The following is a 13,543-nucleotide window of genomic DNA, read 5'->3' on the forward strand; positions in this document are numbered from 1 at the left end:
ATTGCATTGCTGCTAGTAGAAAAGTCCATTACATTTGATTGTGCCACAGTGTATCTGTCTCTGTGTATAAGGTTCTCCTATATCTGCTCCTTTCACTCTGCATCAATTCCTGGAGGTCTTTCCAGTTCACATGGAATTCTTCCAGCTTATTATTCCTTTGAGCACAATAGTATTCTATCACCAGCATATACCACAATTTGTTCAGCTATTCCCCAATCTGAGAGCATCCCCTCATTTTCCAATATTTTGCCACCACAAAGAGTGTGGCTATAAATATTTTTGTACAAGTCTTTTTCCTTTTGATCTCCTTGGGATATAAACCCAGCAGTGGTATCCCATGGATTTAATTACCATCTCTATGCTAATGATTCTCAAATCTACCTATCCTGCTCCAATCTTTCTTCTGACCTAGTCTTGCATCTCCAACTGCCTTTCAGACATCTTGAACTAGATATCTAGTAACCATCTTAAACTAAACATTTCAAACACAACTCATTTTTTCCTCCTAAACCCCACCCCCCTCCTAACTTCCCTATTACTGTAAAGGGTTATACCATTCTCCTAGTCCAGTGATGGCAAACCTATGGCACAGTTGCCAAAGATGGCAGGCAGAGCACTCTCTGTACTCTGCACCCCCCTTGGTTACTAGGAAGGTTGAGAGACCGAGGGGTAGTTGCTCCCCTTCCCTTCTCCACCCTTCCTGACATTTTACATCCCCCCAGCCCCCTCCCAAGCCCAATGGGAATGCTTTATCTCTTCCCTGTGTGGGGTAAAGGGGCAGGCAGGGTGAGGCTGGCGCTTGATGGGGGAGGGGCACAGCACAGGGTCTCTGGGTAGGAGCTAAGGGCACTTGGTCTGGTGGGTGAGGTGGGGGCAGGACCTGGCACTCCGTGTCTAAAAGGTTCACCATCACTGTTCTAGTTCCCTCATGCTGGACTTCTTATCTCACTTATCTCCTATATACAATGTTGCCAAAGTCTGTTGATTTCATTTTTGCAACATCTCTGATATGTTCCCTTCCTGGCCTCTGACACTGCCCAGGTGCACTAGTCTGTTGGCAGGTCTGCTTGTCTTGTCTCTCCCAACTCCAATCCATTCTCTATTCAGCCACCAAAGGTATTTTCCTAAAGTGCAGATCACACTATGGCCTCCTACCCCCTCATGACTATTTCTTTCCTCCAACATCAAATACAAAATGTTGGTTTGCAATTCAAAGCCCTACATAACCATAGCCCCTCTCTTCCTCCCACCCCCAACTTTACTCTCTAAAACTTATTCTTAGCCCTGGGCATTTTATCTGGTTGTTGCTTCCAGATTTTCCTGACTTCCTTTAAGTCTCAACTAAAATCCCATTTTTTAACTGGAAGTCTTTCCCAACACCTCTTAATTCTAGTTGCCTTTCTTATGTTAATTATTTCCTATTTATTTTTTACAAAGCTTGTATGTATTAATTTGTCTGCTTGTTTCCTTCATTAGACACAGTAAGGTCTTTGAGGGCAGGGAATTGTCTTTTGCCTCTTTATATCCCTAGCACTTAGCACAGTGGCTGGCACATAGTAGGTGCTTAATACTCATTGATTTACCTCATTAAAAAGTTCCTGTCTTTCAGTAAGAATCAAACCCAGGAATACAGTTTCTGTTTACTTGTCCCTTCACCTTTTGAAGGACGAAATCATCCCTAGGACCACTCAAAGTTATTAGCTTCTGTTTTTGGCAGAGGTAGAGCTCCCGTGGAGGACTAGATAATTTATTTCTGTCTAGAATTAGTCCTAGAATAGTATATTTTTTACAGCGGCAGCGATTCAATTAAATTCTAATGGAACAAATATTTATTAAGCGCTTCTAGGTACTAGGCACAGATTACACAAAAGATTTAAAAAAAAAAAAAAGGAAACGGTTCCTACCAACGAGCCACAGTGAGTGTATCCATGCGCGTGCGCACGTACACAGAAAAACAAATACAATATATACAAAATAATTTCGGGCTTGGTTAAGAGCTAACACCTGGGGAAAGGGTGGCGGGGAATCAGGAAGATCCAGCATTGGAAGAGGGAGGAGGGTAAGCAGAGGAGGAGGTCCTGCCCGGGTGTCGCTAAGTTCGCAAAATGGACACATCCCGGGTTGGCTCGTAGCTTGAGCAGTTCCGGGTGTACTGAACTGCTGTGCCCGCTTTGTCAAGGGTCCCAGGATAACCCATTCCTCTTTCCGCTCCGGGGGCTGCCCCTCTGATAAGAAGCAGGCCTGCTTCTCGCGGCGGCGGCGAATGTCACGGGGACCCCGGGACGCGCGGTTTCCTTTACCGCCTTCTTCCTTTCCCCAGCCAGCTGGGGGGTGGGGGGTGGGTGTATTGGACTCTGCGCAGGCGCAGAAGTCGCACGACGTCCTTGCTTTACGGCCGGCCCGAGCGGTTTGCCGTAGGGAGACGGAGGTGCGGTGCAAGGCTTTTGGGCGCGGTTCGACTTGAGCGCGGTAACGTGCGTCTTTCCCTCCGAGCTCTTTCTGTAGCTGGGGCCGGGGCAGGGCGCTTCCTCCCGTGCCGCTCCGGGCGGGCGGACGGCCCCGCGTTCCCCTGGCCAGCTCCGCGGGCCGATCCTGGGCTCCAGCCGGGGCTGCAGGGGCGGGGCCCGATCTCGGCCCCCGGTCCTATCCCTTCCTTCCCGACCTATACAGTTCTTTCTCCCAGGTCTCTGGTGGTAACTGACGCGGCACTCTCCTTGTTTCCCTAGACTCACGTCCCGAGCCGGCCACTTGCAGGGCCCGCGTCATGGAGCCGGAACAGCTGCTGGAGGGACAGACGCCGGTACCCGGGGGCCTGCAAAGGTGGGGGGTGCGGGGCCGCCTCGGGCCGCAGGACTGTGTCCTGACCCTTATCTTGTCTTGTAGGGTTCAGAAAATCCTCACTCCGAGTATGGCCTCACGGAAAACGTCGAGGTAACTCACTTCACTTCTTTGACTGGTTAGCAATATTTCTACTTCGGTTGTAACCCGGAATGTTGTTTGTTTTTGTTTTTGTTTTTGTTTCTGCTAGTCTTGCAAATTAGGGAGACCTGGATGCTGGTGATGCTTGATATTTCAATCTTACTGACAATTTGCTTTTATTGCATAGGGATTCTCTGTCCTATAGTATGTAGTAATGGTACATGCTTGACTTTTTAATTTTACTGACAATTTGCTTTTATTGCATTTGGATTCTTTCCATATAGTATCACAGTACCTTTTTTGTATATAAATTACATTTATTAAAACAAGACTGAAGAAAACATTTCTGAAAATTGTTAGATTATTTGGTGGGCAGTGGTGATGGCTTTTTACTTTCAGTTCATGGGTTATATCTATCGACTAAGGCCTTTTCTAATATCTTCAGTTACTAGGGCCCTCTGAAAATTACTTTGTATTTACCTTGCAAATACTTTGTATTTGTTTTTATTTGTACCTATTTCCCTTAACCTTTTGACGATAGTGACTGTCCTATTTTTGTTTTAGTATCTCCACAATACCTAGTGTAGTGCTTGGCATTTACTATGTACATAATAAATGTTTGTTGATTGATCTTTCCATTACTTTTTTACTTAAGTAATAAAAAAGTTTTCTTCTATTGACTCTGGTTGCTAGCCAACGTTAATTGGCCAGCAAATGCAGAATGCTTTATATATATGTATATGCATGCATATATATATATGTATATATATATATACATATATATATATATGAGTTGCTGTTGGGATACATTTAATTCAACAAGCATTCACAAAGAGGTTACTATGTGCCAAGCACCATTATAGGTGGAGATATGCAACAGAAAAAAACAAACAATTCTAGCCATTAGACAATCTTAAGGGGAAAAGGAGGATGGATTCACTGAAAAACAAAAGGAAAGCATATATTTTGCTCATATGAAAAACAAAAGGAAGTATATGCCTTATATATGACAGTAATGCATACACTTCATCTTGTTTTCCAGTGAATTTATTTTCCAGTATGTTATACATATTTTTTGTGTATATGTATCTGTGTATGTGTAGCTGCATATATATAATAAAAAATATAATATGCAAGGGAGAATCTAGCATTAATATAGAACATATACATTATGTAAATTTTTATTTTATTAAGATAAAATTATTTATATTTATTGTCTTCCTCTGTTAGAAAAGCCTCTTGTGGACAGAGACATCCTTACTTGCTTTGCTTGTTTTTCTGTCTCTAGCACTTAACATAGTCTCCAGCACTTAATTAAATGTTTAATAAATGCTTATCCACCATTTTCAGTTGAGGAAACTGAGGCTTGGAAGGTAAAGTGACTTACCCAAGGTCACACAAGTGATTATTAGCAGAGCTTCCAGATCCTCTGACTCCAAAAGTTTTGTGACCAGTACTAAAAGAGAGTTATGTGACATGGTGTATAGAATGGATAGACTTGGGAGACAGGATCCTGAATTTAGATAGAGCCTTAGGCACTTACTTAACTAGCTGTGTAATTCTAGTCAAATCACTTAACCTCTTTCTGCCTCACTTTTTCTACCTCTGAATGGGTATGATAGCACCTACTTCCTGGGGTTGTTGTAAGGATAAAAATATGCTTTGCAAACCTTAAAAGGCTAAATAAATACTAATTATTTTATATGGATTGCACTGTTTTTTTATATTGAGGAAGAATTAGATTAACAATTTTAACAATATGGAATATAGTTTTTGTTGCATTGTTAGGTTGGGTCAGATATAGAAGCAACATATCTTGTTTGTATTTTGTGCTCGTGACACATTTTAAAGTATCAATGTTCACCTCCTTGACAAGTGATTTGAACAAAAGTCATGGTCATAGCAGTTTTCTTAATGAAATCCCATCCTTTATTTTCTGAGACATGAAGTAGATTAATTTAGGATTATAACAAAAGGAATTTTTTATAATTTAGTACACATCCAACTTTTAAAATACTTGGTAGTTATGCTGCTTATTTGAAATCTTGGTTTTATTTTCAAAATACACATTAAACTATTCTTCTTGGCATAAATAAATGGTGTGTTAGCTTTTTCATCTTTTCAAGGTTTACATTGTAGTTATTGATATAAACTTTTTAGAAGTCCTTAGATTCTAGGTTGATTTTTCTTTTTTTTACCTTTGCAGTAAATTAATGCTCAGAAAGCTCATAGTTTTGTCATAGGACAGAGATCCCAATCACGGTGATGTTACTTTCAGAATTTAGATGGATAAAGTGTAGTCTAGGGGTTTGATATGGAATGAATAGGTTGAATTTGTAAAGGAGAGAACTGAGGGGCATTATCCTTTTTTAAAAAGTTAAATTAATAGATATAGTGATTAGTAGTGTCTTTGTGTCAAATTGAACCCAAATATCATTTTTGTGTAATGTAATTTATATTTGATAAGTGGTCATTGGATATTTTTTCCAATAATGGATATTACAACCCCTCCATGCATACTTTTCTCATAATAATTCTTTTCTACATATTTTTATAAGTGTTTTATACAGAGTAGCCTTGGGACTTTTTTCCTATCTTTTAAAATATCTCTAGGATACCATTGTAGCAATCAGACTTTTGGCTCTCATTCTTACCTCATAACTAACACATTTCTTTATTCTGGCCACTTGTTTTCTAGAGATATTTTAGGTGATACCAACAAGTGGTGGTTATTGTTGATAGTAAGTTTCAGTTGATTTTTCATTGCCATTTGAAGCTCTTGTAATTTTGATTCTTATGAAAGCATGCTCTAGAATTCTTTGCTAGATAGCATCATTATCAGCTCTTTCAGATCCTCATTTGACTATTCTCCATGAGCCAACCAACTTTACATCTTTTTCAACCACTTCTAACTCTGTGAAGTTGTGGCTTCTGACATTTGCATATTATGAAATCCTATATGATTTTTAAAATTTGTGTAAACAACCACTGTTTGCTTTAAATATCTGTGTTCCCTCAGAGTACTTTACCTTTATATCTTCAAAGTGGATTCAAGCTATGGCTTGAATTGCCATCAGTGATGTCATCAATTTATGCCAACAATTTAAATGAGTATTCTTTTGGGTCTTGTCTTTATGAATCTCTGGAATAGTACCATCTCTTTGTTTTAACTTCATGCAAGCACTTCTTTTATGCAAGGATACTGCCCAAATAAAGGAGCATGCAAAAGGAAGTATCCTTCACTCTGTTGTTCACTCTTTTGACAACGTGAGATTAAGTTCACATGCTATCAATGACAATTTTTTATATCCTTCATATATTCTAATTATTTTCATTTTAAGTTCCAAGTCTGTTGGCTTATGATTATAGGAAGATTTACTTTTCTCCTCAAGAGCATGTTTGTTGCCAGCCATGCTGAAAATAAGGATCATTATTGAACACAGGGAGAAGCACAGGATCACTGCAGATACTTCTCTGCTTCCCACCACTGTTTATGTTGCTTAGATTGTATAGCATCTTACTATAGTGTCTGCTTTACATAAGAAATTTTTGTAATTTTTTTTTGGAATGTGGATTTCTTGCAGAATTCTTTACATTAAGTCTAATTTGTGTAATGCAAATTTATGTAAAGTAAGAACTGTGTTATTATTTTTCATTCTTCAAAGACAAGTATTGCTCATAGTTTTCCATCGTCTTTCATAGTATTTTGTAAGTGAACTTTAAACCATTATTGTCTTTGGCTGTCATTTTTCTTGGTGGGGAGAATTAATGAAAACTTAATTGCTGACTTTTTCATTTTAAAGCCCGTTTTTCATTGCTTGAACTTTTTAAGGAAATGGTCATAGTTAATGTTTTTTTCATTTATCATTTTTAAAAAATTGGCATCTTATTTAGATAAAATTTTGAGTTGGAGATGTGTTTTCTTTATATTTTTGTAATAGTAGTTAGTCAAATAGCATTTTATATATTGCTGAAAGTTCTAAAACCAGGCTGAAAAAAATTGCTAAAGATATGATGTTACTGCTCTTTATAGTAATTTTTTAAAAAAATGCATAAAAATTAACATGAAGGTATCTCATTTGTTCTCTGTATATGTTTTGATATAATTTGGGGTAAAAAGTCATTTGATTGAAAAGGTATTTATGTATATATGTACAGGTAAAGTATATTTCAAACATTGCCTTTTATGATGCCCTTCCCCCCTAAATTTTTAAAATACTGAATTAAAAAGACACTAAATTGAGAATTCCAGTGAAATGTTTGTACCATATAGGATTCCTGTGCCTTGGAAGTTGGATAGAGGTCTGTGTGGGGACTCTCAAGACTTAACAGATGCATTTGGGCTTGGCAATGTTGCAGAGTAGAGAGGTTGGGTAAGAGTTATAAGAATATAGTCTAGTGGAAAAAGAGAAGGAATATTTGTTATCAGAGTTACAGAGGGAATTTTAAAATGTAGAAGTAAAAGGAAAAAAAATCTGATGATATTATGAAGGTTAATAATTAGATGTTATGAGGCATAAAAGGGGAGAAATAACCTGAATGAAATTTGATGAGAGAAATTTGAGAAGGTCCTTGGCAGAGAGAGATATGGAGATTAAAATGTTCCAAATGAAAGACCATTTATTTCTTAACCTACTCCTTATTTTATTTTTGTCATTCAAGATAACTTAATGCCTCACATTGATACATCATTTTTTAATTCATTAGCGAATAGTGGAAAATGAGAAGATTAATGCAGAAAAGTCATCAAAACAGAAGGTGGACCTTCAATCATTGCCAACTCGTGCCTACTTGGATCAGACAGTTGTACCCATTTTATTACAGGGACTTGCCGTGCTTGCAAAAGAAAGGTGAGATAATGCATGCAATTTAATTTTTAATTCTTTTGCAAATGATTTGGATTTTCTTTAAAGTACTTCATGTATGTTAACGTAAGTATTTCACATTTTGAAACAACCCTTTGAGTTTTAAGAACTTGTAAGCCTGAAGTTGAGTTGAAGTAGAGACAGTAGATACTCAAGTCCTGTTCTTAGAACTGCCTTTTTCTAGCTACCTAAGTCAACCCAAAGCTAATTTGGGGTTTTCCATGCTATATCTTTTTCATGTTTGTTCCTGGATACTTTTTAGGTCTTTAAAAAGATACTGTAGGGACTTTGTATTTAGAGCAATATTGCCATTAGAATTATTTCTATTCAAAGATATTCTCTTGGTCAATTAGAAAATGATAGGAAGAGGATTCAAGGAATTGCAGTGATGACAATATATTTATTTTACTACTTTTTCCTCCTTAAGTCACCTAAGAGGCTAAAATAACCAGTAGATTTACTCTAGTATTCATTGTGTAACTGTAATTAACATTTCATTATGTAGTAAAGATATTCTTTTGGCAAAGTTAACATTTTTTACATATTATATTGCCTGTAAATGAAGTAATTAGAAGAAATACAATAAAATTGGAAATCATCCTGAATTGCAACACCATTGGCTTACAGTTATTCTCCTTTTTATTTTTACTGTAATTCCCAACTAATTGATTTATTAGGTAAGTAGATCCACTGGAAAAGAGATTTTTTTTAAATGAAGTTAGTCATCATTTAATGCCCAGTCTCTTCTAGTATAAGTTTAAATTTTGTCAGAAATAAATATGAAGTTTACCATGGTACAACTTAGGAACATATCTTAGGTTTGAAGAGGTGAGTATTGTCTAGTATTTAGATTACATATGCAAGTTGTTACTACCTCTGTAAAGTATAGTTCTAATTTAATGGATACTTAGATGTTTGATTTTGAGATATATATAACTTAAGATTCTAATAAAATCAGAATTACTGTAGGGGTATTTGGTTTTATCATTGACATAATTAGACAATGGGTGAGTTATTTAATCATCTCCCTTTCAAATAAGGATTATAACTGGGTTTTACTTGTAGACTAAGGTTTTGAAGAAAGTCTCTGAAAAACAATTAATGGGATTTTATAGTTAAAAATAACTCTTCAGGAAATTGATATAAAGTAAAATAAAACTTGGCTTATTTACATGTGAAGCAGATGTTAATTTTTTTTCTCATTTAGAGTAAATCGATTTTTCAAGTCTCAAATAACATTTGAAGATCAATGCCAGTCAAATGTTTACATGCTGTATTGTGACCCAAGTGAAAAATATGCCATTATCAGCCCTAAATCTCGACATTTAGACTCCTGAAATATAAATTGTGATACAAAAATGATAAAATGTCAAGAAGATAATAGTAAACAATTTGTTCCAAGGGAATGGTATTTAAAACTGCTCCAGTGGTGACTTGTAATATAAGAAGTGACTATAAAGTAATGAGATTATACATCCAAATGGGTGTGATTTCCTTTAATGTCATCTTTTACACTTATCATACATAAACTTATTATCATATATAAACTTATTCCAGAATATTGTCTCTTTATCTTATCATCTTCCTTTCTACTTCTTGACTGGCTTTTCTTGCAAGAGGTAGGAGATATGTTTTGTCATCAGTCTTTTGAAGTCATAATTGTTTGAAGTTTTGTTAGAATTCTGAGCTCTTGCAAAGTTGTATATTCTCATACTATTCTTGTTGCATAAATTTTTCTCTATTGGTGTAATCTAAGGAATGCTGGGTGATTCCATCTTCTCTGGACAATACAACTTTAGGACTTTCAGGCCCTTACATTTACCTTATAGCTGAACTTTCTTTATAAACCTTTCTTCTAGTAGAGATTGAACTCCTTGAGAGCAGGCACCTTCTGACTTTCTGTTTGTATCCCTATTGCCTGATATCTAGGAAGCACTTCTAAATGCCATTTCCTTTATTCATACTATTCATTTTACTCTATATCTTATCACATTTTTCTGAATCTTATATTCATCATTTCTTATAGTCTAATAATATTTCATTATATTCATATACCACAATTTGTTTAGCCATTCCCTGATAGATAGGCACCTATTTCTGGTTCTTTGTTGCAACAAAACTGTAGCTATAAATATTCTTGTACATGTGGGTCCTTTCCCTCTGCCTATTACCTCCTTGGAGTATATGCCCTATGGCAATATTATTGGGTCCAAGTGTATTTATACAGTTAAGTGGCTTTTAAAATATAGTTTCTAATTGTTTTCTAGAATGGTTGAACCAATTCACATCTTCATTCTTATCCTTCCATAACCCCTCTAATGATTCTTATTTTCCTCTCTGGTCCTTTATGCCAATCTGAGGAATGTGAAGTAGAGCATTGTCAGTCCTATAATCTATTTATTATCCTTGATATGACTTTTCCAAGTCTTTCACAGCCTTGACCCTGAGTTCAAACATTTCAGCCATTCTTTCAGGTATCCTTGCCTCCTAAGCCTGTTGCCAGTCATATCTTGCCAGAACCACTCAACACCACCAGCCATCTTTTTGCTTCTATGAGCACTTCTGGAGAAAGTTACAAATATGCTGGCTGGCTTTATTTAACATATTTATCTCAATTGTGCCTTCACTGCCTCAGTGGCGATCTTTCCCTAATCTATTTTTGTTGTACTTTTCACAATGGCTATTCAAGCTTTTTCCTCTCTTATCAAACTACTCTCACTATCCCTTACCTACTTCCTCTCAGCAGAGGACCTCCCTTTTTGTTTTACTGAGAAAATAGAGGCCCATCCATCATGAGCTTCTTCACATTATACTTCCGAACTCTTCTCTATCAGCCCTTGATCTGCTCCTCTCCTCCAGTTTCTGATAAGAAGGTTGGCTTCTTCCTTTTTAGCACTAACCTCTCCACTTATATTCTTGATTCTGCCCCTTCTCTTTTACACAGGGAGCTTGCCTCCTTGATTGTTGCCTCATCTTGAACCTCTTATTCACTGGCTCCTTTTTGCTATCTGCAAACATACTCAGATGTCTTCTATCATTTACTTTCCCTTGACTCCTACTCTTTCGCAGGTTTCATATCATCACTCTTTCACTATTAAACTCTTAGAGAGTGTTGCCTCCATTTTTTCACTTCCCACTCAAATCTGAATTCAATTCATCCTGGCTTTTGACTTCTCTAATTCTAAACTTGCAAATAATGGCCTTTTTTCCCCCAGTCTTCATTCTGCTTGACCTTTTGCAGCTTTTAATACTAGTAATCCACACTCACTTCTCTGTATTCTCCATTAGCTTCTGTGACCCTGTTCTTTCATAGTTCTCTTCTACCTCTCTGACCCTTCCTTCTCAGTATATTTTGCTAGATTGTCATCATCTTCCTGAACCCTTTTGTAGGCATCCTTCCAGTATCTTTTTAGACACTCTTCTTTCTAATCTTTTTCCATTGTGATCTCATTATCTCATTGCATTGTTGTTATCTCTGGGCAGATGACTTTCAAATCTGTGTATCTAGCCTTAACCTCTTTTTAACTTCAATTCTTCAATATTGGTGATCAACTTGGATATTGTATAATAGAATAAAAGATTTAGAGCTGAAAGAGCCTGAGAGACTGTATCCAACTCTCTCATTTTACAGAGGAGGATCTGAGGCACTGAGAGTCTTAAGTGACAGGATCCCAAAGCTGTTAAATGTCTGAAGGAATATTTGGAGGAAAATCCTAACTCCAAATTCACAGTATTCTTTGCTGCCTCTGGATAGCCCATAAATAAGCACCTCAAACTTGGTATTGTCCAGCACAGAACTCAAGATATCTTACCCCAAATCCATCTTTCAAAACTCAACTAATTTCTTTTGACAACACTAACATCCTAACCATTCAGGTTCATAACTTCAGTTATTCTTGATCCTTCTCTTTCCTTTATCCTTCCCATATCCAGTTGCTTGCCAAGAGTTGTCATCTTTACCTCCTCACTATTTTATATCTGCCCCTGTATTTCATTTATATGATCTTAGTCTTAGTTCAGGTCCTCATCATCTATTACATGAACCTTTACCAATACTCTCTTTATTGGATTCCAGTCTTTTCCTTCTAATTCATTTTCCACATAACTGTCAAATTGACATTCAGACTACACATATCTGACCATTTCATATCACCTCTCTACTCTTCTACTCAAAAAATTATCAGTGTTCTTTATTGCCCCAGGGTCAAATACAAACTTGAAGTCTAATGTTTAAAGCCCTCCCTCCCCCCCAGTCTGACTTTCTCACCTACCTTTCCAGTTTTACTTCATATTACTCTTTTATCATATACTTTCCATTCCAGCCACATTGATTTTCTAGGTTTCTACATAGATGGTTATTGCACCTTTACACAGGACGTCCCTCATGTCTAGACATTCTCCTTCTTCACTTTTGCCTTGTGGAATTTATGGCAAAGCACAGCTTAGGTACCACCTTTTTCAAAAGCCTTTTCTAACTCCCCAGAAGAAAGGTCTTTGAGGTTAGAGACTCTCTTTTTTGCCTTTTTATATCTCCCCTTAATAAGTATTGCTGAATTCAGTTGTTTAATTTATTTTTGGATCTTGTTCTTTTGCCTTCAGATTATTTACCAGACAAAAAAGGAAACCAGCCTTTTAATTTTGATAACTTATTTTTTTAACTAAAAATTATATTTTCCAGCTTGATTACCTATTTATTCATGAGACATCTCTCTGAATAATGAAATGAAAATACTTTCACAGGATGAATACTTAGTTCCATTAAGCATATTCTAAGAATATGAATCAGATTATGAAAGTTAACTCTCAAAATATTTTGGTCAATGGTCCTGTCATTGGAATTATGTATAGCTATGTCCAGTGATTACTTTGTAGGGGTTAGCATGTATTTGGATGTATGACTCATGGTACCTATGTTTGAAAACCTCATCTCATTACTTTATAGTCACATAGCATGTCATTGTATTTGTGGGATAGGGCTATCAACTAGACCTGCGTTTTTTGCTATTAGGAACACTCATTGAGGAAGCTCTCTCTAACAATGCAAAATCACAGTTTTGGGGAATTATCTAGAATGTTTGAGAGGCCAGTATGTGTTAGAGGTTAGACTAAAGCTCAAGTTTTCCAAGCTCTGAAGATGGCTTTCTACACTACATCATGCTGTTTTTTCATGTGTAAATTGAAGGCATAAAATGTTATATTTTAATTAGAAGTGAAGGTGAAAACCAAAATAATCATCACTTTCAACTTATAGAAATACATGGCTGTTTCCCAAAGAAATAAATTATTTTCTTTTGTTACATTGAACTAAAGTAAACATTGTCTTTTACTTGAATTTTGGTAAGAAATGTCTTACTTCTGAGATTGTGTAAAATGATTATTATAAAAGGCAATAATACAATGTTATTTTTATAATAGTTTCCTTGGATAGATACATCTGGAATAGATTCTAAATCTTGGATCTCTTTTTCTTTTCAGACCTCCAAATCCCATTGAATTTCTAGCATCGTATCTTTTAAAAAACAAGTCACAGTTTGAGGATCGAAACTAATTTCGGGAAAAGAATAAAATAATTTGGTTGTTACTGTAGATATATATGATTAAGAGGCAGTTTATATTGCCATGATTCCTTTTTTTTTCTTTTGAAAGTATATGAATGTTCAGGACCACAGATCTTGTTTCAGTAACTCCAGAAGGGAACATATTTCCCTTATTCTTTATTTAATGAACATACTTATTTAATGAGCATATTCTGTTTTTAT

The 13,543-nt window shown here is 36.3% G+C and overlaps 1 protein-coding gene across 2 annotated transcripts; it reads left to right on the forward strand.

Annotated features, from left to right (window-relative positions):
- Positions 1 to 2,400: 2,400 nt before the first annotated feature.
- On the forward strand, positions 2,401 to 13,370 carry DPY30 (dpy-30 histone methyltransferase complex regulatory subunit). Of its 2 annotated transcripts, none has more exons than XM_044660974.1 (5): positions 2,401 to 2,469; positions 2,727 to 2,800; positions 2,884 to 2,931; positions 7,627 to 7,769; positions 13,260 to 13,370. In XM_044660974.1, the coding sequence occupies exons 2-5, from the start codon at positions 2,765 to 2,767 to the stop codon at positions 13,330 to 13,332; spliced, it is 300 nt and encodes a 99-aa protein (XP_044516909.1). In that variant the 5' UTR covers positions 2,401 to 2,469; positions 2,727 to 2,764; the 3' UTR covers positions 13,333 to 13,370. The 2 variants fall into 2 exon arrangements, with proteins under 2 accessions (XP_044516909.1, XP_044516910.1); XM_044660975.1 differs by having other exon boundaries at positions 2,425 to 2,474.
- The last annotated feature ends 173 nt before the right edge of the window (positions 13,371 to 13,543 follow it).

Source organism: Gracilinanus agilis, chromosome 2 (assembly GCF_016433145.1).
Source record: "Gracilinanus agilis isolate LMUSP501 chromosome 2, AgileGrace, whole genome shotgun sequence".
In the NCBI taxonomy this organism is placed as follows: Eukaryota; Metazoa; Chordata; class Mammalia; order Didelphimorphia; family Didelphidae; genus Gracilinanus; species Gracilinanus agilis.

Coding starts and splice junctions, on each gene's coding strand:
- DPY30 (XM_044660974.1), top strand. CDS start 2,765: ATGGAGCCGGAACAGCTGCTGGAGGGACAGACGCCG. Junction 2,801..2,883: donor TGCTGGAGGGACAGACGCCG/GTACCCGGGGGC, acceptor CTTGTCTTGTAG/GGTTCAGAAAATCCTCACTC. Junction 7,770..13,259: donor GCCGTGCTTGCAAAAGAAAG/GTGAGATAATGC, acceptor TTTTCTTTTCAG/ACCTCCAAATCCCATTGAAT.